The sequence below is a fragment of the Ovis canadensis genome, chromosome 23 (genome assembly GCF_042477335.2).
Source record: "Ovis canadensis isolate MfBH-ARS-UI-01 breed Bighorn chromosome 23, ARS-UI_OviCan_v2, whole genome shotgun sequence".
Lineage (NCBI taxonomy): Eukaryota > Metazoa > Chordata > Mammalia > Artiodactyla > Bovidae > Ovis > Ovis canadensis.
Genome location: NC_091267.1, coordinates 75,324,215 through 75,350,069, shown reverse-complemented (window position 1 = coordinate 75,350,069; position 25,855 = coordinate 75,324,215). Strand labels below are relative to the sequence as shown.

General features: G+C 46.3%; 1 protein-coding gene across 2 annotated transcripts in view; it reads right to left on the bottom strand.

Moving 5' to 3' along the window:
• The window catches only part of SERPINB12 (serpin family B member 12), a 43,997-nt gene that overhangs the window by 4,478 nt on the left and 13,664 nt on the right, over positions 1-25,855 (bottom strand). The window contains exons 1-6 of one of the 2 annotated variants that reach the window (XM_069568295.1): positions 17,514-17,775; positions 15,841-15,896; positions 6,137-6,322; positions 3,089-3,223; positions 2,247-2,387; positions 693-810 (exon numbers count right to left, since the gene is read on the bottom strand). In XM_069568295.1, coding sequence (XP_069424396.1) covers positions 693-810; positions 2,247-2,387; positions 3,089-3,223; positions 6,137-6,304 — 562 coding nt within the window. In that variant the 5' untranslated portion in view covers positions 6,305-6,322; positions 15,841-15,896; positions 17,514-17,775. Of the gene's footprint in view, positions 1-692; positions 811-2,246; positions 2,388-3,088; positions 3,224-6,136; positions 6,323-15,840; positions 15,897-17,513; positions 17,776-25,855 lie in introns of those variants that run through there. The other variant, XM_069568294.1, reaches the window with a different exon arrangement.

The window sequence follows — 25,855 nt, the reverse complement described above, 5'->3', positions numbered from 1 at the left end:
AATCCAAGAAAACTGGCGGTGGTTTAGTCGCTCAGTCGTGTCCAGCTCATGGACTGTAGCCCGCCAGGCTCCTCTGTCCATGAGATTTCCCAAGCAAACACACTGGAGTAGAAAGCCAGTTCTTTCTCCAGGGATCTTCCTGACCCGGGGTTCAAACCCAGGTCTCTTGCGTTGCAGCTGGATTCTTTAACCAACTGAGCCACCAGGGAAGCCTAATCCAAGAAAACTAAACCCCCAGGAAAGGCAGGCAGGGCAGTTTCAGATTGAAAATATTCTTCCATTTTTGTTGAACTCAAATTTTCACTACACATCACCATCATGCCTTCACTCAGAAAATATATGTGAATCTAAAAGTTGGCAAGAATTAGGATCTTATTTCTCTTTCCCTCTGAATAAACAGACTCTATTCACCTTTTTCTACTGACCCTTAGAGAAACATGGAACTAGCTGACATTCTGCCGGTATTGTACTTGGCTGAAAGGCATCTCACCTTTATGATGGAGCAAAGGACCAGAAATAAGTACTCACAGCGTCTAAGCATTTTAACTATGTGATACCTGACAACAAGTTTCGGACCCAATCCACACACGAGAGCATCTGGCCCCAACAGACCAGTGATCTGCAAAGCTGGGCTGACTTCTTTCTTTTAAATGGAAAAGAACACCACCTCCAATGTGTTGGGTCTTTCTTACCTTGGGATTGAGATTCCACCCAGAAGTTGATCTCTTGCCTGGATTTTTCAGTGTCTTTCCGAAAATCAACACTTTCGACCGTCGTGTGGTAAAATTGAATCACACCATCTAAGTATTCCTGATAAATTGGGATAAATGGAAATAGTGGCATAAAATCATACAATTATGCTAATAGCTTAGGAGTGAAGCAGCCGTGAGAAGCCTAATGAGAAAGAAGTGCCTAGCCATTTATACTGGGCCCTTGGGGCCTCTATCTGCCCCCAGACTTAATTACACAGAGACATTTCACTTCCTGTAGTGTTAATTAAGGGTATAGAATCAGGAGACCCCAGTTCAATTCCTGAGTTGGGAAGGTTTCCTGGAGGAGGTCATGGCAACCCACTCCAGCGTTCTTGCCTGGAGAATCCCGAGGAGAGGAGGCTGGGGGGCTACAGTCCGTGGGGTCACAAAGAGTCGGACACGACTCAGTCACTAAGCACAGCACAGCACAGACAGCAAGCAACTTCAGAGGCTTTGCTGAAACGTGCTTTCAGTTGCTAGGAATTAGAACACTGATTAATTGTACTGTACAGAGTTTCTAGTCACAGTGATGAAAACGTTTTGGAAATAGGGTAATCATTACACAACACCGTGAATATAACTAATGCCACCGAATTGCATACTTAGAAATGGTTAAAATGGCAATGTTTATGCTATAGATATTTTACCACAATTTTAAGGAATTTTGTAACGTGATATACCGAAATCACTGCTGTGAGCATTTTTAATAAGTGAGTTGTATTTTATATGAATTTACATTTCAATAAAGCTAGTTTTTAAAAAATCATATAAAATCTCATTTCCATTACAAGAGAACATACTAATTTTGGTCCCAGGACGCGACCCCGCCCCTTAAACACGCCCCTGACGCTCGTGTCCCTCCTGTGCCTTGCTCACGCCCACTCACGCTCACTGAGGCTCACTCGCTCTCTCTAGTGGCGACGGAGGAAACTGAAGCCCGGATTCAGCAGCGTCTTTCTCTAGTTCCAAAGCCTTTAGCCACAGAGACAGAACTTGCGCCTTTTGGCTCCAGTCAGTCTCCTTCGGCGACACTGCACCGCATCTTAAAATGAGTACAATTTCATAGGGAGGCGGCCTGATCGCGGCATAAAAGGGGGTTTTAGAGAAGCGCCTTGAGCGGTGAGGGAGGGACCAGCTGGGAGAGGAGCTACCAGTGCCTCTACCGGGCACCGTGAGTGGGAAAGACCGTCAAGGTCACGGGAGAGAGCACCCTTACCAAACCCACACGAGCTCCAGGCCTGCAGAGGCTGTCAGCCACGTGGCCCGCCCCGCCCCGCCGACTCCCGGCCGCCAGGGGGCCTCCTAGAGCAGGCAAGAGGGAAACCGCGAGGAGGGCGACAGAAGGTGTGGGGGAGAGGCAGGTCCTGGACATCCCGCGCCACTTCTCCTGCCAGAGGGTTGGGCTCTAGACAGCAGGTGAGAAACCCAGCTCCCTGATGGTTTTGAAATGGTAAGTCAGAGGGTGGTTTTAATCAGCAGTCACTCCCAACTCACCGGGCAGATTGGGAATTCTCGCTCCCCGTAAAGCCTGTTGGCAATACTCAGGGTATAGTCGACTTTGATCCTGGCTAATTTGGAGAGAAGCTGCCCGAAATAGCAGCTGAGCAGTCCGCTCTCATCCTTTGAAGACTCGGTCTAACAAAAGAAGTGAAACGTGATCTTAAATAAAACGCGTTAAAGCCTCCTGAAGCAAGCTGTCATTTCACGTTGTCACCAGGTGGGGGCGCAAGCGGAGACGCCGCGAGGGACGGAGGGTGGGCGTGGTCCCTGTCCTGGCGCCCACGTGGGATCAAGATCAGGCGGGAAATACAGAAATGGGGACTCCACAAAGCACACTGCATTTTGGATGAGTGTGCCTTGTTTTTCTCTGTTTTCAAAGCGAGTCAAGAAAGAATCTTAAACTTCCTAACGTAGGAGGATATATAAACTGGAGAATATCTTTACAGTTCCTGGTATAAGACAACCCATACAAACCTTCAGTGTCAGCAGATTCCAGCAGGAAACAGAAGCGGAGGGCGTCGTGGGGAGCTGCTTCCCCCACCCCATCCTCCTCAGCCTAGCTCCATCCTGGGAGACCGTGGCCTGTAACCCTAGGTGAGTCCTGGGACTACGGTCTGAGCTTCTTTACCCTACGCAGACGATTCTAGATCCTACTCTTTACAGCCAAGGACACACAAGATGCGTAATCAGAAAGGAATTGGGTCATTTGGGATTACTGCTGCGGCGGTGGCTGCTGAGGTCTGCCAGGATCTCACAAAGGAGAAACGACTGTGGTCTCACACAGGACAGCCCAGAGGAGCGCTTTGGATGGAGGGGCAGAGGTCGTGGTGGCCCACCTGCAGCGTCAGGGACCCCGTCACTTCCTTCTTCCCTTCCAGGTTGCTGTCGCCAGGCCCTTCTTGCTCTGCTTTTTTCAGGCAGGGATCCGGCTTGTTCCCTTTATTCTGGGAAAATTCGCTGAAGTGCAGTACCTGTGCGAGAGTGAAGATGGGGTCTTTCAGACCGCACAAACAGCTTCAGAAACATTTTTATAGTGGCAATGATAAGGGTTACAGAGTTAGACAAAATAATCACTGATGGTCTAAATAACGGTTTAAAGAAAGGTGGCAGCTGGGGAAAGACAGAGTGGGACGCACTAAGAGAGCAGCATGGAGGCAGGTATATTCCCTCATGCAAGTTAGACAGCCTGGGAGAACTTGCTGTCTGACCAGGGAGCTCAGCCTGGGGCTCTGTGGCAGCCGAGAGGGGTGGGAGAGAGGGGACAGTGTATACTTGTGGCTGATTCATACTGATGTTCGGCAGAAACCAACGCAATATTGTAAAGCAGTTATCCTCTAATTAAAAGTAAATTAAAAAAGAGAAAGGTGCATGTCTCTTTTGACCCAGGCTGTGAAGTGGGAGGATGGGAAGTAAACAGAACGCCACGCCCCTGCACTTAAGAAAGAATGCAGCCAAGCAATAAGAATAATAAAGATTATCAAGCATCCACAAATCGCACTTGGCTATGAGGTGGCCTGAACTGACTAGAAGTGTAAAATACACATCAGATTTTGAAGACTTAGTATGAAAAAAGAGAATATAAAATATTTTATTTAAATGTTTTAACTGATTGCATGTTGATCTGATAATATTTTCAAGGTATTGGGTTAAATAATATATATTATTAAAATTAGTCTCATCTATTTTTATACTTCCTTAGCATGGCTACTAAAAAGTATTTAACTACATACGTGGCTTAGATTATATTTGTGTTAGACGGCGCTGACCTAGAGCTTCAAATCAGTAGAGCAGAAGATAAGTTATCCAGAGCTTTGCAGAAAAATGGGAGACAAGGGGGGGCATCTGGCATCGTCAGGGTAGGTCTGCTGTGACACCCAAGAGCCTGGAGAAGGAGCATCTGAAACCTGGCCTGGAGGATGCGGACTGCACTCTAGCCGAGTGTGGCTAATGGAATAAGGGGTGTGTGTGTGTGTGTGCGCGCACGCGCACGCTAAGTTGTGTCCGACCCTTTGTGATCCCATGGATTGTAGCCCGCCAGGCCTCTCTTCCCATGGGGTTTCACAGGCAAGAACACTGGAGTGGGTTGCCATTCCCTTCTCCAGGGGACCTTCTGGAGAAGACTGAGCCTGCACCTCCTGCATCCCCTGTGTGGGCAGATTCTTTACCACTGAGCCGCCTGGCGTGGGATAACACGCCAAGTCAGAGCACCTGAGTAAAGCAGCGTGGCCCCAGCACCTGCTGCCTCAGTGCAGTGCTCCACGCTTCCATTTCAGGGGCACAGCTGTGCGCACACCGAACCTCTGCCCTCTGGACTCGAGCGGGGAATCGTAAGGCCGGCCTCGGGGGCCTGTGGCTTACTGGAGGGCATTCGTTCATTGTACACATTTGCACTGGGTTGCTGCCCTAGGACAGAGTCCTGCCCTCTGAGAGGGTACATTCTAGTGGGAGAGGGGTGAAATAGCAATTAATTACTCTAGGCAGTATGTCAGAAGATGGAAAATGCATGTAGGGGAAAGCAGCTGGGACAAGAGGGAATCTCACAGTGTTGGGGGTCAGTATGCAGCCTTAAGGGGCTTCCCTGGTGCCTCAGATGGTAAAGAATCTGCCTGCAGTGTGGGAGACCCAGGTTCAATCCCTGCGTCAGGAAGATCCTCTGGAGAAGGGAACAGCTACCCACTCCAGTATTCTCTTGCCTGGAGGGTCCCATGGACAGACGAGACTGGAGGGCGATAGTCCATGGGGTCACAAAGAGTAGGACAGGACTGAGCAACTAACACACACTCACACACACACACACACACACTCACACACACACACGCGCAGCCTTAGACTGAGAAATCAAAGTCAGTCTGTTTGAGAAGGTGGACTCTGGTCACAGTCCAGAAGCGGAGGTTAAGTTCTAGGTCAGTCACCTAGGGGCGTGGGATGGAGCAAAGGCCCTGAAGCAGAAGTGGGTGTGGATTTCCCAAGGAAGGGGTGGCCAGAGAGAGGGGAGGCGAGGGAGAGAGAGTCACCAGGTTACCCAGAACCCGGACCCCCAAACCCTCACAGGCTTCTGTCATTAGGGAGATGGAAGCCCCGGTTTTGAGTCAACAGGAAACAGGATCTGACTCTGGTTTTAAGGGATCTTCCTGGCACCAGAGTTGAGAATGCTGACAGTGGAAGGGAGGCCACTCGAGAGGAATCTGGGTCCAAGCATCAGGCAGGCGTCAGGGAGGCAGTGGGGAGGCCGAAGCCTTAGACACATCTCACAAGAAAAGCCAGCCGTCCTTTCTGACAAACTTGATGTGCAGCGAGAGAGAAAGTCAAGGAGGGCACCAGAATCTTTCACCACTGGATACATAGCTGGTGCTTAATACATTTTTATTTAATGGAATGAGTGAGAGAGAAAACACACGCACATATTAAAAATACTGGCGATATCGGTATCAATAATTACATAGAGAAAACGACCAGCCATGTAGACAGTCGGGAAAGAGCTGCCGACAATGCAGATAGAAGATGTGGGTCGATCCCTGCGTCGGGAAGATCCCCCGGAGAAGGGAATGCAACCCACTCCAGTACTCTTGCCTGGGAAATCCCTGGCGGGCTCCAGCCAATGAGGCTGCAAAGAGTCAGACGCGACTGGAGTGGCTGAGCACGCATGCAGACAGACAGACAGAGGCGGGAGAGCAGCTGTCAGGTAGGCGAGATGGAGCGGGCGTCCTCAGGGACCCGGGGGCGCCCCTGAGCCCGGAAGGACGGTTGGACTGAAGAGAAAGCAGGGCGTGCCGTAAATGAATCTGGGAGCAAATGCAGTTCCCAGCAAGCCCAGGGCGCAGGGAACAGTCAGGCCTGCCAAGGGTCGGGCGACTCTGCGCCCGGACACGGAGCGCGGTGCGCACCTGGTCGATCTGGCGCGCGCTGCCGCTCCTGGCCCCCAGGCGGACCATGCCGAGCGCGGCCGAGAGGCTCAGCGGGCAGAAGAAGATGTTCTTCCGACAGTCACCTGTGCTGATCTTTTGGAACAGATCAAAGCAAAACTTGGTATTTGCTGCGATGAGAGAGTCCATTGTGAGTCTGATGACTGTCTGAAACAAGAAAGCAAAACAAAAGAGAGAAAACCGACTATCAGGGCTGTGGGTCAGCAGCTGTCGCTTCAAACGCCCAAGATACAACCGCACACCGTTAGTCGCCGTGTCGTTAAAAGCTGGAAAACTGAGGTCATTATCCTCATGGTATATGCACAGAGATGTGGATATTGACATTGATTCAGATAGACATCTATATTCGTTAAGTGGCATGAATTGCTACAAACCAGGTGACTCAAATAACAAAAATGGATTTCCCCACGGTTCTGGAGGCCAGAAGGCCAAAACCAAGGAGTCCTTCGGAGACTCTCAGGGAGGGTCCGCCCCCTGCCTCTCTCCCAGCCCCCTGGCAGCAGCCCTTGGCCTGCGGAGACATCACTCTGACCTCGGCCCCCATCTCCCCGTCGTGTTCTTCCCCGGGTGTGTCACAGACAGACACTCGCCTTTGGTTTAAGGCTCACCCTAATCCAGCACAAACTCACCGTGACTTGTTTACACCTGCAAAGACCCTACTTCATGTAAGGCCTCGGTCGCAGGTACCAGGGATTAGCGTTTAAGCATCTTTAGGGAAGTTCCACCTACTTTGTTGTAGAACTGCCTTTAATCAGGTCAATAAAGTCAAAGGCTACCATTTCCCCAAGGTCAAGTTGACAACCAAGGCCATTCCACCTCCTCCTAAGTGTTTCCCCAGTTCCCTCCCCTCTGTGTTTTACAACGTCAGAAACATCCAGCTGGTCATCCAGGGCCGTGTCCATTGGAACATTCTCACCTCCTGACTCATTCCACATGCAGCCTAGAGGACATGGGGCTCTGAAGTCATTGGCATTGTTCAAGATAATAAGCCTTGAAAGATCTTGGGAGGTTTAGAATTCATTAGTGGCTCTAAACCTTGCCCACCAAAAGTCTATTCCAGAAGAATCAAGAGACTCTTAGGAAGCCTTCAGCTTGGACCCCTCCCTCTCGGATGAGATGTCCTTTCTTCTGCCTTTTTGCCTGTGACTATTGTGGTGTTCCAAGATGGAGACGTAAGCCCTCTTATTTGTGTTTTTACCACTAGACTTGAGGCCCACAGTGAATGAAGTGAAGTCGCTCAGTCATGTCCAACTCTTTGCGACCAGTGGACTGTAGCCCACCAAGCTCCTCTGTCCATGGGATTCTCCAGGCAAGAATACTGGAGTGGGTTGCCATTTCCTTCTCCAGGGGATCTTCCCAACCCAGGGATCGAACCCAGGTCTCCCGCACTGCAGGCAGACATTTTAACCTCTGCGCCACCAGGGGAGCCCTCAGTGAGTGTTACCCAGGTCTCCCGCACTGCAGGCAGACATTTTAACCTCTGCGCCACCAGGAGAGCCCTCAGTGAGTGTTAGGAATAGTTACTGCATCTTTGGCATCTTCCCAGTTGAGACCTTTTTTTTTAATTTTATTTTTGCATTTTTCGTTGACCAGTCTTGTCTGACTCTTAGCGACCCCATGAACTGCAGCCCACCAGGCTCCTCCGTCCATGGGAGTTTCCAGGCAAGAGCACTGGAGGGGTGCCATCGCCTTCTCCGAAGTGAGATACTGTCGCTCCCTTTTTAGAGATGACGAAACGGAGGAATTAAATCCCACTTGCGGACTTCTCGGGTGTTCCAGTGGTTAGGAATTCTGTTACCAGTGTCAGGGACACGGGTTCGGTCCCTGCTCCGGGAAGACCCACCGTGCCTCGAGAAGCTGGGCCCAAGAGGCGATGACTGCGCCGCTGCCCATCGAGCCTGAGCCCCACACAGGAAGCCACCTCCACCCACCGCAGCCAGAGACTGCCCGCGTGCAGCAACGAAGGCCCAGCACAGCCAAAGTAAGTCAGTCGGTTTTTTAAAACTTCCATGGATTTATCCAGATCGAGCGCCCCCTCTGCTATATTCACTAGCTCTGCTAAGCTGCCCTTCGATGCCGGACCTGCTGACCACATGCTTGTCTGCTGCATGAGGGCACTTTCTCCTCTTGCTTTAGCTTTCGGTCCATTTCTAATGTCACATTTTTTTCTGCCAAATTTATCCATAACTGTGTTTCTCATTTTGTGCTATTAATACTGGGTTCCAGTAAAGTTTCCAAGAAACATATGTTCCTGGTGCGTCTGGAAATTCAATAATGCCTCACACCTCAGAAAGCTAAACTTGGTGTGTTGAAAAATGTCTTCACCTCCAACACATTCTGCCTATAAGCGCAGTTCATGTAGTGACAAGTCGACTAAGAAAGTAGAGAAATCAAATAAATTTTTAAATATATGAGTTGAGGGGATTTCACAGGCTTTTGTAAATCATAAAATTTTGGATAAAAAATAGCCTTATGTTTTTTAAACCCTTGGCTGTACAACCAATGTTGATATCTGATCAAAATCTTTGGAATGGGAACTTCCCTGGAGGTCCAGTGGTTAAGACCCTGCACTCTCAATGCAGAGGGCGTAGTTTCAATCCCTGATCAGGGAACTAAGATCCCGAATGCCACACAGCCTAGCCAAAAAAAGAGTTTGGTATCAAGGGAGGGGAGGGTCATGGACATTCTGGCTATTTATTCCCTGCTATTAAAAGAAGATTTGAGACAGGCAATATTGAAGAGAAAAATGGACTTGGATTAAAAGACTGAATGATCCCAACTCAGCCCTTGGCTCCCAGCTGTTTGCACAGCATCACCTTGTTCCCTGGTGTGGATGTGGCCCAGAGTGAAAGGGTGTTGCTTTCTGGCATGACAACGCACAGACCTCAACAATTAGTGTCTTATCTGCTTTAAAAAGAGCAGAGTTGTTCATGCCGGCCACTCCCTTCTTCCCCAGATTAAAAAAATAAACGAGGCCGGCAGAGGTGAGGGAACCCGCACACAATGACACACTGGCGGAGAAGAGACGAGGCTGAGCCCTCCCCCGCCTGTGCCTGTTCTCACCGAATGTACTGCTTTGGGCCCTCATTTCTCATTCTAGAATTATCTTTACTCTGTGAGCTGCAGAGCAGCCCCACCCCAGCCCCCCACCCCCACCCACCCCCACCACCAAACTCTCTCTGCCCATTTGTGCATAAAGAACAAGGAATCTGGATTTCCCTGGTGGCCCAGGGGCTAAGAACCTGCCTGGCAATGCTGTGAACTAAGATCCCCCGTGCCAAGGAGCACCTGAGCCCTTGTGCAACTACGGAGCCCACAGGCCACAACGAGGGAGTCCGTGTGCTTCAGTGAAAGGTCTCACATGACGCCACCAGGACACAATGCAGCCAAATGAATAAGTAAATATTTAAAGGAAAGAACGTGGAATCTGCACGCAATTTCGTGAACTTTGGCTGAGTTCCCTACCGTGGCCCCAACGACTAGCTTGTGCTTTCCTTCCCTGAGCTCTAACCGAGTCAGCTGTGACGGCAAGAAGGCTGTGACAGACCTGGACAGCATGCTAGAAACAAGGAACATTACTTTGCCAACAAAGGACCATCTAGTCAGAGCTCTGGTTTCTGCAGAAGTCATGTACAGATGGGAGAGTTGGACCATAAAGAAGGCTGAGTGCCAAAGAGTTGATGCTTTCAAACTGTACTGAAAAAGATTTTTGAGAGTCCCTTGGACTGTTAGGAGATCAAAAGAGTCAATTCTAAAGGAAATCAGTCCTGAATATTCATTGGAACGACTGATGCTGAAGCTGAAGCTCCAGTACTTTGGCCACCTGATGCGAAGAACTGACTCATTAGAAAAGACCGTCATGCTGGGAAAGACTGAGGGCGGGAAGAGAAGGGGACGACAGAGAATGAGATGGTTGGATGTCAACACTGACTCAATGGACATGAGTTTGAGCAAGCTCCGGGAGATAGAGAAGAATGGGAAAGCCTGGCGTGCTGCAGTCCATGGGGTCGCAAAGAGTTGGACACGACTGAGAGACGGAACAGCAACAACCCCATAGGCCAGTCCCGAGCTTCCACAGCAGACAGCAGAGCTTCACACCACCTCCCCTCCCAGGGCAGTGATGAGAGGGCAGTAAGAGAAGGGTGCCCTCAGGGCGACAGCGAATATCGCTGGCTCTGTGTGAGCATCTATAATAGGGAGAACCCTTCTGCCTTCATGTGAAAGTGAAGTGAGAGTCGCTCAGTCTGTCCGACTCGTTGAGACCCCATGGACTTACACAGTCCATGGAATTCTCCAAGACAGAATACTGGAGTGGATACCCTTTCCCTTCTCCAGGGGATCTTCCCAACCCAGGGGCCAAACCCAGGTCCCCCACATTGCAGGCGGATTCTTTACCGGCTGAGCCACAAGGGAAGCCCAAACGCGGCTCAGTCCTGTGCAACTCTTTGCGACCCCAAGGACTGCAGCCCACCAGGCTCCTCCGTCCATGAAATTTTCCAGGCAAGAGTCCTGGAGTGGGTTGCCATTTCCTTCTCCAGGGGATCTTCCCAACCCAGGGATCGAACCTGGGTCTTCCACATTGCAGGTGGACACTTTTACCCTGTGAGCCACCTGGCTTTATACAAAACTCTAAAATATGGAAAACAAGAACACTGAATAACTTCATTAAATGACATATGGCAATCATCTTCTGAGGGTTTTTTTAATTTTAAAATTAGAAACTGGCTAAATCTGACAATAATCTAATTTTTTGATGAACAAGCATTTATGAAGTGCTCCCACTGGCTTAGTCACTGAGTATGAAAAGATAAATTGAACAAGACAGTTTCTGCCTTTGAGAAATCCGCGCTGTTTTGCAGAACAGGCTTCCCTGGTGGCCCAGTGGTAAGCACCCACTGCCAGTGCAGGAGACTCGGGTTCGATCCCTGGGTTGGAAGACCTGCTGGAGAAGGAAGTGCAGCCCACCCCAGTGCTCCTCCCTGGGAAGTCTCGTGCACAGAAAGGCTTGGCGGACGGCAGCCCCTGGGGCCACAAAGGGTCAGAAGGCTGACCTACTAACACTTCAGGTACATGCGTGTTCCATATGACATACACATGCATACATACACACATACATACATACACATACATACACATACATACATATGTAATAAACATTACATAGTTTATTTTAATTCTCTTGATTTTTAAAATTGAAGCTTGGTTGTTTGCAATGTTGTATTGATTTTGGGTGTATGGCACAGTGATTCAGCTATATGAGTGAATTATTTTTCAGGTTCTTTCTTCTTAGAGTTTACTACAAACCTATGACTACTACAAACCTATATGCAGGTCAAGAAGCAACAGTTAGAACTGGACATGAGCAACAGACAGGTTCCAAACTGGGAAAGGAGTTCGTCAAGGCTGTATATTGTCACCCTGCTCACTTAACTTACATGCAGAGCACGTCATGCGGAATACCAAGCTGGAGGAAGCACAAGCTGGAATCAAGATTGCCGGGAGAAATATCAATCACCTCAGATACGCAGATGACAGCACCCTTATGGCAGAAAGCGAAGAGGAACTAAAGAGCCTCTTGATGAAAGGGAAAGAGGAGAGTGAAAAAGTAGCCTTAAAATTCAATATTCAGAAAACTAAGATCATGGCATCTGGTCCCATCACTTCATGGCAAATAGATTGGGAAACAATGAAAACAGTGACAGACTTTATTTTGGGGGGGGCTCCAAAATCACTGCAGATGGTGACTGCAGCCATGAAATTAAAAGATGCTTGCTCCTTGGAAGAAAAGTTATGACCAATCTAGACAGCATATTTAAAAGCACAGACATTACTTTGTCAGCAAAGGTCCATCTAGTCAAAGCTATGGTTTTTCCATTAGTCATGTAGGGATGTGAGAGCTGGACTATAAAGAAAGCTGAGCACCGAAGAATTGATGCTTTTGAACTGTGGTGTTAAAGAAGACTCTTGAGAGTCCCTTGGTCAGCAAGGAGATCCAACCAGTCCATCCTAAAGAAAATCAGTCCTGAATATTCATTGGAAGGGCTGATGCTAAAGCTGAAACTCCAATACTTTGGCCACCTGATGCAAAGAACTGACTCACTGTAAAAGACCCTGATGCTGGGAAAGATTGAAGGCTGGAGAAGGGGACAACAGAGGATGAGATGGTTGGATGGCCTCACTGACTCGATGGATATGAGCTTGAGCAAGCTCGGGGAGTTGGTGATGGACAGGGGTAGCCTGGTGTGCTGCAGTTCATGGTGTCGCAAAGAGTCGGACACGCCTGAGCGACTGACTGTAAAATAGCGATTCTGTTTCCCCGTTGGGTCCTTGTTGGTTGTCTATTTTATATGTAGTAGCGTATATACGTACATAGCTTTTTGAAGTTACACAATTTTAAAGTTTGCTGTAAATATATTACTAAACATGGCAATTAATTTTTAGGCATTGCAAGTTTGTGTTTAACACAAGGGCTAAGATTATATTCAAACTTCAAGAGTAACATCACAGTGAAATCTGGCTCCAGATACAAACAGGACGTGTTCCCCAAACATTAACAGGAAGTACTTTATATCTAATCTAGAAAAGATCCACCACACAAGAAGCGTCTGTTTGGCTAGGCCCAAATCTAAAGGCTGATTGCTGGTGTAAGCTGCCGCTTACTAAACTACAACTTGAAAAACTAGCGCATAATTTACCTCAGTCGTCAGTATCTTTAGACTTGAAACAACTTTTTAGGAGAGAAAGGTCCCGCAAAAATCTATTCAGCTCAAGAAATTAGCACTACCTTCACCCATGATGACTTTGTAATAATAGCTACCACTTCATTTGAGCCTTCAGTGTGACCAGCATTTCATAAACGTTGTCTGTAGTTCTCAAAACATCTCGTAAGTCTAGAAATTATCTTCATTGTACACCCAGCCATTAAGTGATGCAGCTGGTGTTCAAACCAGTCAGCTCAGCCCAAGTTCAAAGCCTCGCTCTTTCCTCCTGCATCTCGCTGCCCGTGGTCACAGATGACACTCTTGCTCCAAAGCAAAACTGAACACTCTGTAATGACTGTATGGGGAGAGAATCTAAGAAAGAGTAGGTACCAGTGAATGTGCGGCTTCTCCAGCGGCTCTCGCGGTAAAGGACCCGCCTGCCAGTGCAGGAGACGCAGGAGGCCTGGGTTCGGTTCCTGGGTTGGGTCCCTGGGTCAGGAAGATCCTCTGGAGGAGGGCATGGCACCCCCCTCCAGTGTCCTTACCTGGAGAATCCCATGGACAGGGGAGCCTGGTGGGTTACAGTTCATGGGGTCGCAAAGAGTCGAACATAATTTAGTGACTAACCACCACCACCATAGCTGGCAGGAGGTGTTATTGGGACTTAAATATGAAATTGTGTAAATCAGTCTGGATTTGAGATAAAAGGGTTTGCAGTCTTGCAATCCCAATCTACATTTACGATGCATTTACACAGACTTCAATGCAATGTGGAAAAGACTTTCCAGCAAATATTCAATCCGGAGGAGAAATCTTGGGTAGATCACAGGAGTCTTGGAAGGACAGACAAACTAATTCCTGAGTTGCCCAAGGGCAGAGAGGTCAGCTCAGAACAGCCCCGATGGGTGCCATGCTGGGTGGTCCTTTTCTACAGCCCAGGTCCCCACTCAGCGACATCAACAAAACATACACCTGCTGGAGGCATCTTCCTGCCATTGGGTGTGTGGTGGGTCACTTGGTGTGGCCATTTTTAAAAAATAATGTTTTCACTGGAATTAGTTGATTTGCAATGTTGCGTTTGTTACAGGTGTACTGAGTCAGGTACACATATACATATACGTATGCTTGCTGGCTAAGTTGCTTCAGTTGTGTCCAACTCTGTGTGACCCCATGGACCGTAGCCCGCCAGGCTCCTCTGTCCCTGAGATCCTCCAGGCAAGAACACTGGAGTGGGTCACCACGGCCTCCTCCAGGGGATCGTCCTGACCCAGGGATCCCACGTCTCCCGCATTTGCAGCCAGATTCTTTACTGCTGAGCCGCCAGGGAGGCCAGCCATCGCTGGTGCTACTGAGCAAGTTTAATTCAGGGGAAAAAAGATATCACTTTGATAATAATAACAAAGTATCATAGTTTTCCTATAATACTTCCCAGGTGAGTGACTTGTTATTTAACCTCTAACGAAGCAGAAGAAGAACTTTGATTCTCAAATTCAAATCTGTTTTACAAATGGCAGAATGTCAGTAATGTACTTCCATCTGCACAATAAATTGGGGGGGGGTTGTTTGTTTTTTACTTTTGTTTAATTTTTATTGAAATACAGGTGATTTTAAATGTTCTGTTAGTTTCAGAAGTTCAGCAAAATGATTCAGTTACGTGCATACATATATCTATTTATTCAGGGGCATCCCTGGTGGCTCAGACGGTAAAGAATCTGCCTGCTATGCAGCAAACCCTTAGATTCTTGTTTTTATAGGTTATTACAAGACATTGAGAATGGTTCCCAGGGCCAAACAAGTTCAATAAATTTGAATTTTGCTCTCACAATACTGACAAATCAATTGCCTTTATTTTTCCGTGTGCTTTCTAATCTTGCAACCATCTGTATATATGAAACATGCTTTTACCTGATCACGTGGAGCACACACATTTGTATGTTTGTTTCCCTTATCACCCACCTGCAGTGAGATTCTTTACCACTGAGTAGAGATCCCTGGGTTCCAGCCCGGGGTCAGGGAGATCCCCTGGAGAAGGAAATGGCAACCCACTCCAGTATTCTTGCCTGGAGAACCCCATGGACAGAGGAGCCTGGGGGCCTCCAGGCCACAAGGTCACAAAGAGTCAGACATAGCTTAGCAACTGACCACATGGTCAGCACGGTCAGCAACTGACCACACGCTGAGCACACGTCTTTGCTTCCAAAGCATAATTCTCTCGAGGGTAGGGTCCATGCTTTTCATTCATCTTTGTATCCCATCATAAAGAATGATGGCATATATGAGCACTTGCTAGATTTCTATAGGTTTATTAGCTATCATTTACTTATTTTCCATTGCAAGCAATTGTAATGCTTGAAATATTAGATGACAATTATTTATTATTAACTGTATACATTCTGCAGGCAGCTATGATCAATAGATATTATATAATAGAATCAACTTCTGATTAATTTCCTACTATATTAGAAATTATTCACTTATTAAAATATGATTTCCTTTAAAGTGAAAATTTTAAAGCTTAAACAGATTTCCTAACAACCCAAAACATTGAGTGAAATTATTCTTACCTATATAGAATAGAAAGAAAAAAGTTATATTCCCAAGTTATTCCATGACTTATAATTTTTATAATTTCCACAAAGCTATTAAGAACCCAAGAATGAAATTCTAAGTTCACATAGGTGGTACCATTCTACTGGAATAAATATAAAGCCTGGTTATAATTAAGTAAATGATAAACAATTCTTACACAAGAAATACTTGTGAGAGATACAGGTGTTGCCACATTCACAAAAAATTCAAACCATCGTAAAACAAATTGCTCTGTTTTAAAAGATATTTGGTTTAATAAAAATAAAATTACACAGCTTTTGATTTCAATCAAGTCAGCTTTGGGTTTCGATCATTTAATGTAAAATTCCAGTGCAATGTTCATCACAAAAAACAATAGGTAAGGCTAGCATTTACCTTCTTGCCTTCAGAGTTGCTCCTAACAGCTGGCCAGGTAAGTTTCAATCCACACCCTGTCAGGAACGGAAATATATGAACTCTGCGCCTCCCACACTGGCCCTCCTCCAAGCACCCTTTTGGCATCTGGGGTGCAGCTGTCATTGATGAACAACCAAAAAAAAGAAACCAAAGAAAAGGAATGTGCGTCCCACATCTTTAAACAAATTCTCACGCTCTGTGTCTTCAGCTAAATTAAACATTTAGCTTACTATTTGCATATTTCCTTTGATCTTTCTAACTGGGTCTCTTCATAGAGACCTCACAGTAACAGCTGAACGGTACCTTCCAACCCGACCCTTACACTGGATCACGATGCAGAGAGCCGCTCCACTTTACCCCCATGTCTTGGACATTCTCTTACGCTTGAATGTCTATAGTTTATTCAAAACTTTTTTTTTTTTACTATTACAAATGACTTTCAAAATATGCTTTAAGTTATTTTCAAAGTTTGGGGGGTTTTCCCTGCAGCATCCTTGGGGTGGGGGTTGGGGGTTGCTATTTAATTCATCTACTAGAATAGCTGAATAACAGTGGGAAGATGGGAATTCTCGAGACCTACTGACAGAGACGGGGTGGGGCAGAGCAGGGTGATGGGAGGCGAGTTCCAGAAATGAGCTAATGGCTAAGAAACAAAGGCTGATCAGTGCTGGACCAATATCTCCAGAAAACCTGTACAGCTTCCCCCCTGCACTCTGTGGCCTGCTCGTCTGCTTTATTTTTATTTCCTCAAACGACTATTGCTCCCACGTTCTTCCTTTTCTTTCTGTCTTTCCTCTTAGCCTTGTTTTCTTTTTTTCTTCCTGATTGGGCTCCCGATAAAGCTTTCATCAGACAAATGTATTCCACAACTGAAAAAAAACAATAGTTTTTAAACTGAAATAAATAATTTCTGATGTCATTCTAGTCCTAGTATTCCACGACCCTGACTTGTTTATGACCATAAACTGGGCAGTTCCTGAACAGGCTACAGCGGCTGTAGCCGTTAACGAAAGAGAGGACAGTCAAAGCTTTGCAACCAACACAAGTTAGGGGCAAAATAAGGGCCCTCTACGGCTCGATTCCTTTTTTGACAGCTTTGTCTTCCTTTTCTGACTTCTTGTCAGACAACAGTATTATGTGAGCTCCAACCCAACAAATACAATTACTGTATTAAATACAGGGAAATTTAAAAGCAAACTGTTTGAAATGAGAGTATTGCCTTTAAGGAGAGTATAGGCTGTGTATACACTCTATGCGTTTGTAAACTTACGTGGAGAATATAAGCTACTTCAGATGATGTAAAAATTAAACAAGTGAAGACCACCTTAGAAGGCAAAATATCAACCAGTGGGAATCAGTAGCTCAACATCAAAAGGGTCTCTCAACTCTGTGGTGAACACAGAAAGCAAAAGTGCTGTTGGCTTCCTTTTGTGGTTTAACCCTTTGTAATAAGGACTGCTGACAGTGTACTTCAACAGTGAGACGGGGGGAGATGGAAATTTCAGTAAGTCCATAAAGCGAATGACATGAATTTACCAAGATAACGTCCAGCACTTTAAGAAGACTTCACGCTATGAGGTGGAACAGATGTTAATTAGCTCCACGGTGGTGGCCATTCCACAATGTAAGCAGATATCAAGACATTTGCATACCTTAAACACGCACAGTTTCTGTTTGTCAGTTATGCCTCGGTAAGGCTGCGGAGAAAAAGAACACACCTCACACCCAAATGTGACTGGGTGTGTAGCCACAGGTCGGAGCCGCCTGCCCTGTCTTGACCGTCCCTGCTGACTCACTTTTGCTGTGACTTGCCTTCATTTTTTCACTAGAAAATGCGTATGGACTTTTTTTCTCTAAATGTTTCCATAAACTTCTAAAACCATCATTTTTCAGTTGAGTTTGGTCATTGCTTTTGATTTACAAGGGGTTGGAAAATTTTAACCTGTGAATCAACTACTATTTCATGCCAGTTGATCAGTAACTACTTCCTGAGATTGCTTCCACGTCGCCATGCCAAAACGTGTACTGCTGACGTTTACAGCAGGATGATTTATTTGCCCAGCCCCCTGGATCTCTGCCCAGCTCCAGTTTGGGTGCCTGGGCAGATCCAATGCTTGTTTGAATATCTTTCATCTAGGATTGCATCTCTTCATTCTTTCAAATAATCCAACAAAGACCTAGTTACAGATGACTGTGTCTTGCAACCCTAAAAAAGTTGGGGTAGTGTGATTGTTCTATGGGCTTCTCAAGTAGCTCAGATGGTAAAGAAGCTGCTTGCAATGTGGGAGATTGGGGTTCGAGCCCTGAGCCGGGAAGATCCCCTGGAGATTTGTAGTGATGAAACCCTCCACTGAGTGTAGCTAGATATGGAGGTCTATGGTAAATCACTAGAGAGGGCGAGAGAGTTCATTGAGCATCTCCACCATGGGTCAAGCACCACTTGGAACTTTCCGTATGTAACTTCACGTGAGTGACTGAAGAAGGTCAGTCTCCAATACCAATGACTTACGGTGTCACAGAATTAGGCTAGAGTTTGAAGGAATTTTGAAGGTCAGTGCTATGCTCAAGGCAAGTTAAAGAAGTTTTTCTGTGGCAACAGCTGTAAAAATAGGGTTTCATCAAGTGCAGAGTAAGATAACTTCACCTACATACGTAAAGACACACCATGAGTTATGTATGAGCCAACCAGTTAACCCTTTAGCAACTAGTCTTTTCTCTCTGGAATATTACATCTGGTACGGGGCTTCCCAGGTGGCGCTAGTGGTAAAGAACCTGCCTGCCAATGCAGGAGGCATCAGAGATGTGTTTTATGTCCCTGGGTCAGGAAGATCCCCTGAAGAAGGAAATGGCAACCCGCTCCAGTATTCTTGCCTGGGAAATCCCTTGAACAGCGGAGCCTGGAGGGCTACAGTTCATGGAGTGGCGAAGAGCCGGACACAAGTGAGTGATTAGCACTTGCTCATCCTTACTTTAAATGACAACATATTATAACTTTTAAAGTCTATGAAAATCTTACATCCTTAGATACATAACCTCTCCTTACATAGAACAAATGTAATAAAAATATGCATCTTGGTTTGAACTTAACCTCAGACAAAACTCTAAGCTCCTGGAGTATTGCAATAAAATAATGGTCCCGACATTTATTTGATGAATAACTATGTTCTGAGTGCCTACTACACGTCAGACGCTGGGGGCACACTGTCAAGCGTGTGATTGTTCCTGCTCCCATGACCCCTAATAAGCAATAAAAGCTTATTATCCAGACTGTATGACCTGTGTCTACAAATAATAAACATGCACAGAGGGCCTTCCAGGTTCATTATCTCCCTGAGTCCTTCCAATATTTCAGGGAGGGAGATATTACTATCCCAAGGTGATAAGTGAGAAAACTAGGATTCAGGCAAGTTAAGGTGCTCAGCCATGATGCTAGAAAATAGCAGCATGGTATTAGCACCTGCCTGCCTCTCTGACCCCAACACTAAGATCTGAAACACAGACAGCTTCAATACCAAGACAATGAGCCCCAAAAGTTACCTCCACCATCAACAGTTTGTCCCATCCAAGCACATACCTAGAAGTTAGTGAGGACTGTCTCCAGCTAAAGTCTGTGCTCTGATGAAGTCAGTTCACGACCAGACAGAGGAAGAAACAGCCACGTCTTACAGCCTGTGGAAACGGCTAAGGATAGGTGTTGAACAAGTAATTCTATGTGTCTTAAATAAGGACCATGAATCAGAATAATTAACCTATAAGACAGGGGGGAGGGGGAAGGGAGACCTACATCTGTGGTCATTAGAGCAATGAGGTTTAAATTAAAGCAGTTATCTCTAATTCCGCATTATCACTCGTTTAGAATAGAATGTTCCACTAACACAGCCTCTCTTCACACAGTCTCCCGCAGCCTGTCATTCCTGGAAGACACAGGTTACAGAGGAAGCCTTTACGAAGGGCTGCTAGCAAGCCTGGACTTTCTCTTTTTATGGAAGTATAGCTGATTCATAATGTCATGTCAATGCCCATGCACAGCACAGTGACATAGAGCCGAAAGGCCTGTTCAGCTTTTTCCAGTACATGTTATGGAAAAACTCAGATGAACTTTTTGGCCAACCATATATATACGTTCTTTTTCATAATCTCTTCTGTTACAGTTTATCACAGAATATGGATACAGTTCCTTTTGTCATAAAGGACCTTGCTGTCTATCCATTCTATACATAATAGTTCACATCTGCTAGTCCCGGACTCCCAATCCACCCCTCCCCCACCACACCCCTCGGCAACCAGGGGTCTGTTCTCAACGTCTGTAGGTCTGTTTGTTTCCTTGATAAGATCAGCTGTTCCTTACTTTAGACTTCACGTGCAAGTGATACCGCACGATGCTTGTCTCTCTCTCACTCCCTGCACCTCGTGTGATCATCTCCAGGGCTATCCCTGTGGCTGCAGATGGCGTCACTTCGTTCTTTACACGGCTGAGTAGTATTCCATTGTGTATATGTACCGCCCCTTCCTTCCTGGACGCTCTCTCTCTGCTCCTTATTCTCCCTGAGCACCTTACAGAGCCCTTGGAGCGCTGTGAAACTGCACGAGTTCAGTTTGTGAATGTGATATGCAAAATCCACAGGGAATGGTGTTCATAGCTTGCCCCAGTCCACTCCCAGCCAACGGACTGAGAGGTTTCAACACCCTATGGTTTCAGTATTAGTGAGTGTGAGGCAAGCAAAGTGTAGCTGAGAGGGGGCATTGCAAACACCGTCTTCCTGCCTCTGTGACCTGCCCAGCCGTGACTGCAGCGTCCAGGAAACTCGCCGAGCGTTGTCACCAGCCTGATTGTCTTCCTGCAGCATCTCAGACAGACCCTAACTAATGCACAAACTCTCTCCCCTCTTCCTTTGTCTCCCTGGTTTCTTCTCGTTTTTTTAATGGGGGTTTTCAGTTTTTTAAGACATTTGCTTATTTACTGGGCTGCGCTGGCCTCGGTTGCAGCATGCAGGAGCTTCCGTCTTCATTGCAGCATGAAAGCCCTTCGTTACAACGCTCGAGATCTCATTCCCTGACCACAGGCAAACCGGGGCCCTTGCACTGGGACCGCCAGAAAGTCCCTGGTTCCTTCTCTGCCTCTGTCTCCCTCATCTCTCATTCCCTGTCTTTCAGTGAGTCCCGCCCTAACCTTGTTGGGCTCTCGCTCTCTCTTTCTCTCAGAGTTAGGCTATTTCAGAGGAACAATTCACTCGCACAGCTCACCAGGGACTACCCGTCATCATTACAGCAACACTGACTCTTTTTCAAAGCATGGTTCATATCTGAAGGAAAACACGTCCTTAGAGGACTTCTGAGGTCATTGAATTTCCATAGAAAGCGCTCTTCCTCTTCATGAAATTTCAGGGCAGTGCACTCAGTGTCCTACCAGAAATCATCCCCAAGCCATGACTGAATGAGCATCAGAATTTGAGGAGTAAATAATACTGTCTGCATTGTATCAATAAAGAAAACCTTATCCCACTACAAAAGAAAACCCTAAAATTCTGTGGAATGTTAAAGTGGTGAACTCTTCCCTATAAACCAGAGAATCAGAGACTTTAAAGGAACTTAAAGCAGCATGCTGCTGCTGCTGCTGCTGAGTCGCTTCAGTCGTGTCCGACTCTGTGCGACCCCATAGACGGCAGCCCACCAGGCTCCCCCGTCCCTGGGATTCTCCAGGCAAGAACCCTGGAGTGGGTTGCCATTTCCTTTTCCAATGCATGAAAGTGAAAAGTGAAAGGGAAGTCGCTCAGTCGTGCCCGACTGAAGCCTGCCAGGTTCTTCCGTCCATGGGATTTTCCAGGCAAGAGTGCTGGAGTGCGGTGCCGTTGTCTCCTCCTTAGCCGTCTATATTAGAGATCAAAATCAAAACCACCCACGGCAGTCAGAATGGCCGTCATCAAAAAGTCTACAAATAAAAAATGCTGGAAAGGGTATGGATAAAAGCGGACACTCCTGCCCTATCGGTGAGAATGTAAATTGGCATGGGAAACGATATAGAGGTTCCTTAAAAAACTAAAAATAGAACTACCCTATGAACTGACAATCCCACTCCTGGGCATATACCCAGAAAAATCCAAGCTCTGAAGAGATGCACGCACCCCAGTTTCACAGCAACACTATTTACAACAACCAAACTATGGACGCAGCCTAAACGCTGAATGGATAAAGAAGGTGCGGCGTGTGTGAGGTGGCTCATCACTCAGCCACAGAAAATGAAATAATGCCTTCCTGCAGTGACACAGATTAACCTAGAGACCATAATACTGAGTGAAGAAAGTCAGACAAAGTCGAATGTCATATGATACCATTTATACGTAGAATCAAAAAACAAAATGATTCAATAAACTTATCTATAAAACAGAAATAAACTCCAAACATAGAAAACAAATTTATGGCTACCAAAGGGAGAACCGGGGGAAGAGAGAAATGGTCAGTTGGAGTTAAAATACACGCAAATCGATAACTAACAAGGACTTGCTGGCGCCAGTGGTGAAGTATCCCGCTGGCAATGCAGGAGACACAAGAGATGTGGTCTGATCCCCGGATCAGGAAGATTCCCCGGAGAAAGAGATGGCAGCCCGCTCCAGCACTCCTGCCTGGGAGATCCCATAAACGGAGGAGCCTGGCAGGCTGCAGGCCACGGGGTCGCAGATAGAGACGACTAGACAGCTTACTGACTAGCGACGGCGCGGAGGTCATAAAGAGGGAGCAAGGCCTCGAGAGAGGAGATGGCTGCTGAGCGCGGAATCTCAGCTCTCTCTTTCAAAGACAGAGCTAGCGGTGTCTCAGCCGGCCGGGGCAGGGGTCCTTAGGTTAGACGCTGACCAGAAATTAAGGGGGGAGTTTCAAGGATAATTCTTTCCCATGCAATTTCATCCAGTTACCTTGGACTTTTGAGGAAAGAGTAAAGAACTAGGTACCAAGTCAGGGGATTTGCCTCATTTACTTTGCCACAACTGAAGTTCTGTTTCAGCTATTATGAGGTTCCCAGGCATCTAGTGAAGCTAAGGGAACATGGTTATGGATAGAACACCAAGAACAGAAAATATATGTTTCAGTCCGATTTAATAATTATGCTCAGGGGCTTCGCTGGTGGTCCAGGGCTTAAGAATCTGCCTCTAATGCAGGGGACGCAGGTTCAATCCCTGTGGGGAACTAAGGGGAACTTGTCGCAGGGCAACTGCCTGGCACGACTATAGACGCCTGAGTATCACAAGGAAAGCCAGCACAGCCAAAAAAATTTTAAATAAATTTTAAAAAACAGTAATTGTAAAAGGTATACAGCTCAAAATAATTCTTAGAAAATCTATTAATCATCCTCCACTGTCCTTCCATTCCTTGCCTTTGGACTCGCTCCTAGGGCTTCCATCTTATTACTCACAGTTAAATCCACAGCATTGATTTTCCTTCTTGCATGCATTTGTTCATCATATTAGGATTAACTCGTTGCTATGTTCCAGTAGTGATAACAGTAAGACTTGCCCTTTTAAAGCACTTGTTTATCCACCTAAGAGATTAATTTATTCTCAAGGACAATTTAAAAGTGTCTTGTGCTCTTGTAAAAAAAAAAAATCAATTGACCGTAAATACAAGAGTCTATTTCTAGAGTCTCAATTCTGCTTCACTGATCTATCCGTCTACCTTAATGCCAGTAGTTCACCATCTTGATTACACAAACAAAAGGATAAAAGTGGGCTCTCCTAATATCATACACAAAAATTAACTCAGAATTGATGTAAAAGTTAAAACTAAAAGATTTTTAGAGAGAAAAACATAAAGGTAAATCTTTGTGACTTTGGGTCAGACAATGATGTCTTAGATATGACACCAGAAACACAGCATCAAAAGAAAAAATTGCTAAGTTGGAATTTATCAAAATTTAAAAATTTGCAGTGACAAAAGACACCAACAAGAAGCTAAAAAGACCACCAACTAAATGGAAGATATTTTCAAGTCACATGTCAGATAAAGAACTTGTATCCAGGATATTCAGAACTTGCAATTCAACAATTAAAACATAAACAACTAAGTTTTCAAATGGGCAGATAACTTCGAAAGAAATGTCTCCAGAGGAGATTTTCAAATGGCCAATAATCATATTCTTAGTCAGTAGGAAGATGCACGTCGAAGCCCAGCGACATACTGACTCTACCCCCTAGGATGGCCATAATCAAAGTGAGGTGCTGCCGAAGACGTGGAAGCCTTGGAGCCCTCATACATATCCGACAAGAATGCAAAATGATGCAGCCAATTTGGAAAACAGCCTGGCCGTTCTTCAAGCTCTTAAACATAGAGTCAACATAGGATCCAGCAAGTTCACGCCTAGATATACACTCAAGAGAAATGAAAACATAGGTACACACAAAACCTCATACTGAAAAGGTGATAGCAGTATTCTTTATAACAGCCAACAAGGCTGATGAATGGAGAAACGAAATGAGGTTTACCCATACAACGGAATTCTATGAGACCTTACAAAGTAATGAGCTATCAACACACACTGCCCCATAGATGCATCTCGAGGACACTGCGCTGCACAGAGAGCGTCACAAAAAGCTGCGCACTGCGCGATTCCATCTGCGTGAAACGCCCGAAACAGGCCAGTCCTAAGAACCTGCCTGCCAGTGCAGGACGTAAGAGACAGAGTTTCGATCCCCGGGCCGGGAAGATCCCCTGGAGGAGGGCGTGGCAACCCGCTCCAGCATCCCACGGACAGAGGAGCCTAGGGGGACGCAGAGTCAGACACGACTGAGCATGCATGAGCACCAAGCACCCACTTTAAAGAGGCGGCTTTTTAAAAAATGAGGGAATTTGATCACCTGTGAATTACATCTCTATAAAGCTGCTTTTGGGCTTCCCTGGTAGCTTGGACGGTAAAGTGTCTGCCTACAATGCAGGAGGCCTGGGTTCGATCCCTGGGTCAGGAAGACCCCCTGGAGATGGAAATGGAAACCCACTCCAGTATTCATGCCTGTAAAATCCCATGGACTGAGGAGCCTGATGGGCTATAGTCCATGGGGTCACAAAGAGTCGGACACAACTGAGTGACTTATTTGAAATACTGCTTTCAGCAGATCAAAACTTCCAACAGAAGTCCAAGTGCTTGAGGCCTTTTCATGTCCTTTTTCCATGTTGCTTTGATACAAAGTACCATTCAAGAAGCAGTCGTTAAACAGCTACTGTACACTAAAAGCGTGCTTCTAGAAATAAAGACAGACCTAAAGTTGACATCTGGTGGAACTTCCATTATTCATCAGAAAAGCATCCACCACAGCCCACATTTCATTACCCTTCCCACCTGTTCTTATTCCCTTTCTATCCAGCCAAATGTGCTCCTCCTGGGCTTAACCTCACCTCAAAGTACACAAACCTAATGCTACTTTTGAATAACAGTGATCAAGTACTTCTAAAGATTAGTCATTAGATATAAATTAATAGATATGGCCTATTCTCATGGGGATGTTTTAACCCAGCCCCAGGGGTTTCCATTCAATAATATTTGATTTGTATAAAGTTATGGGAATCCCTGAAGGCTCAGGGGGTGAAGAATCCAGGCACAGTGCAGGAGACACAGGAGACGCAGATTCAATCCCTGAGTTGGCAAGATCCCCTGCAGAAGATAATGGCAAACCACTCCAGTCTTCTTGCCTGGAAAATCCAGTGGACTGAGGAGCCTGGAGGGCTATAGTCCATAGGGTCACAAAGAGTCAGACATGACTGAGCCACTAAGTACACACAGAGAATGCATATAACCCTGTGCCTTGACAGTTTGTACTTGCCTCGTAAGAAACTCAGAGCTTTATGGGTTTGTTTTATTCTCCCAGGTTTCCCATAACAAATTACTGGGCACAAAAGCATAGTCATACCATCCATCCACATTCCTATTGAATTTAGAAATATGGGTGTAGAACTCGGTCATTCAAATCATCCTCCAGGCCCGTGGCTGTCCCCGCTCTGCCCTCACCCGTCC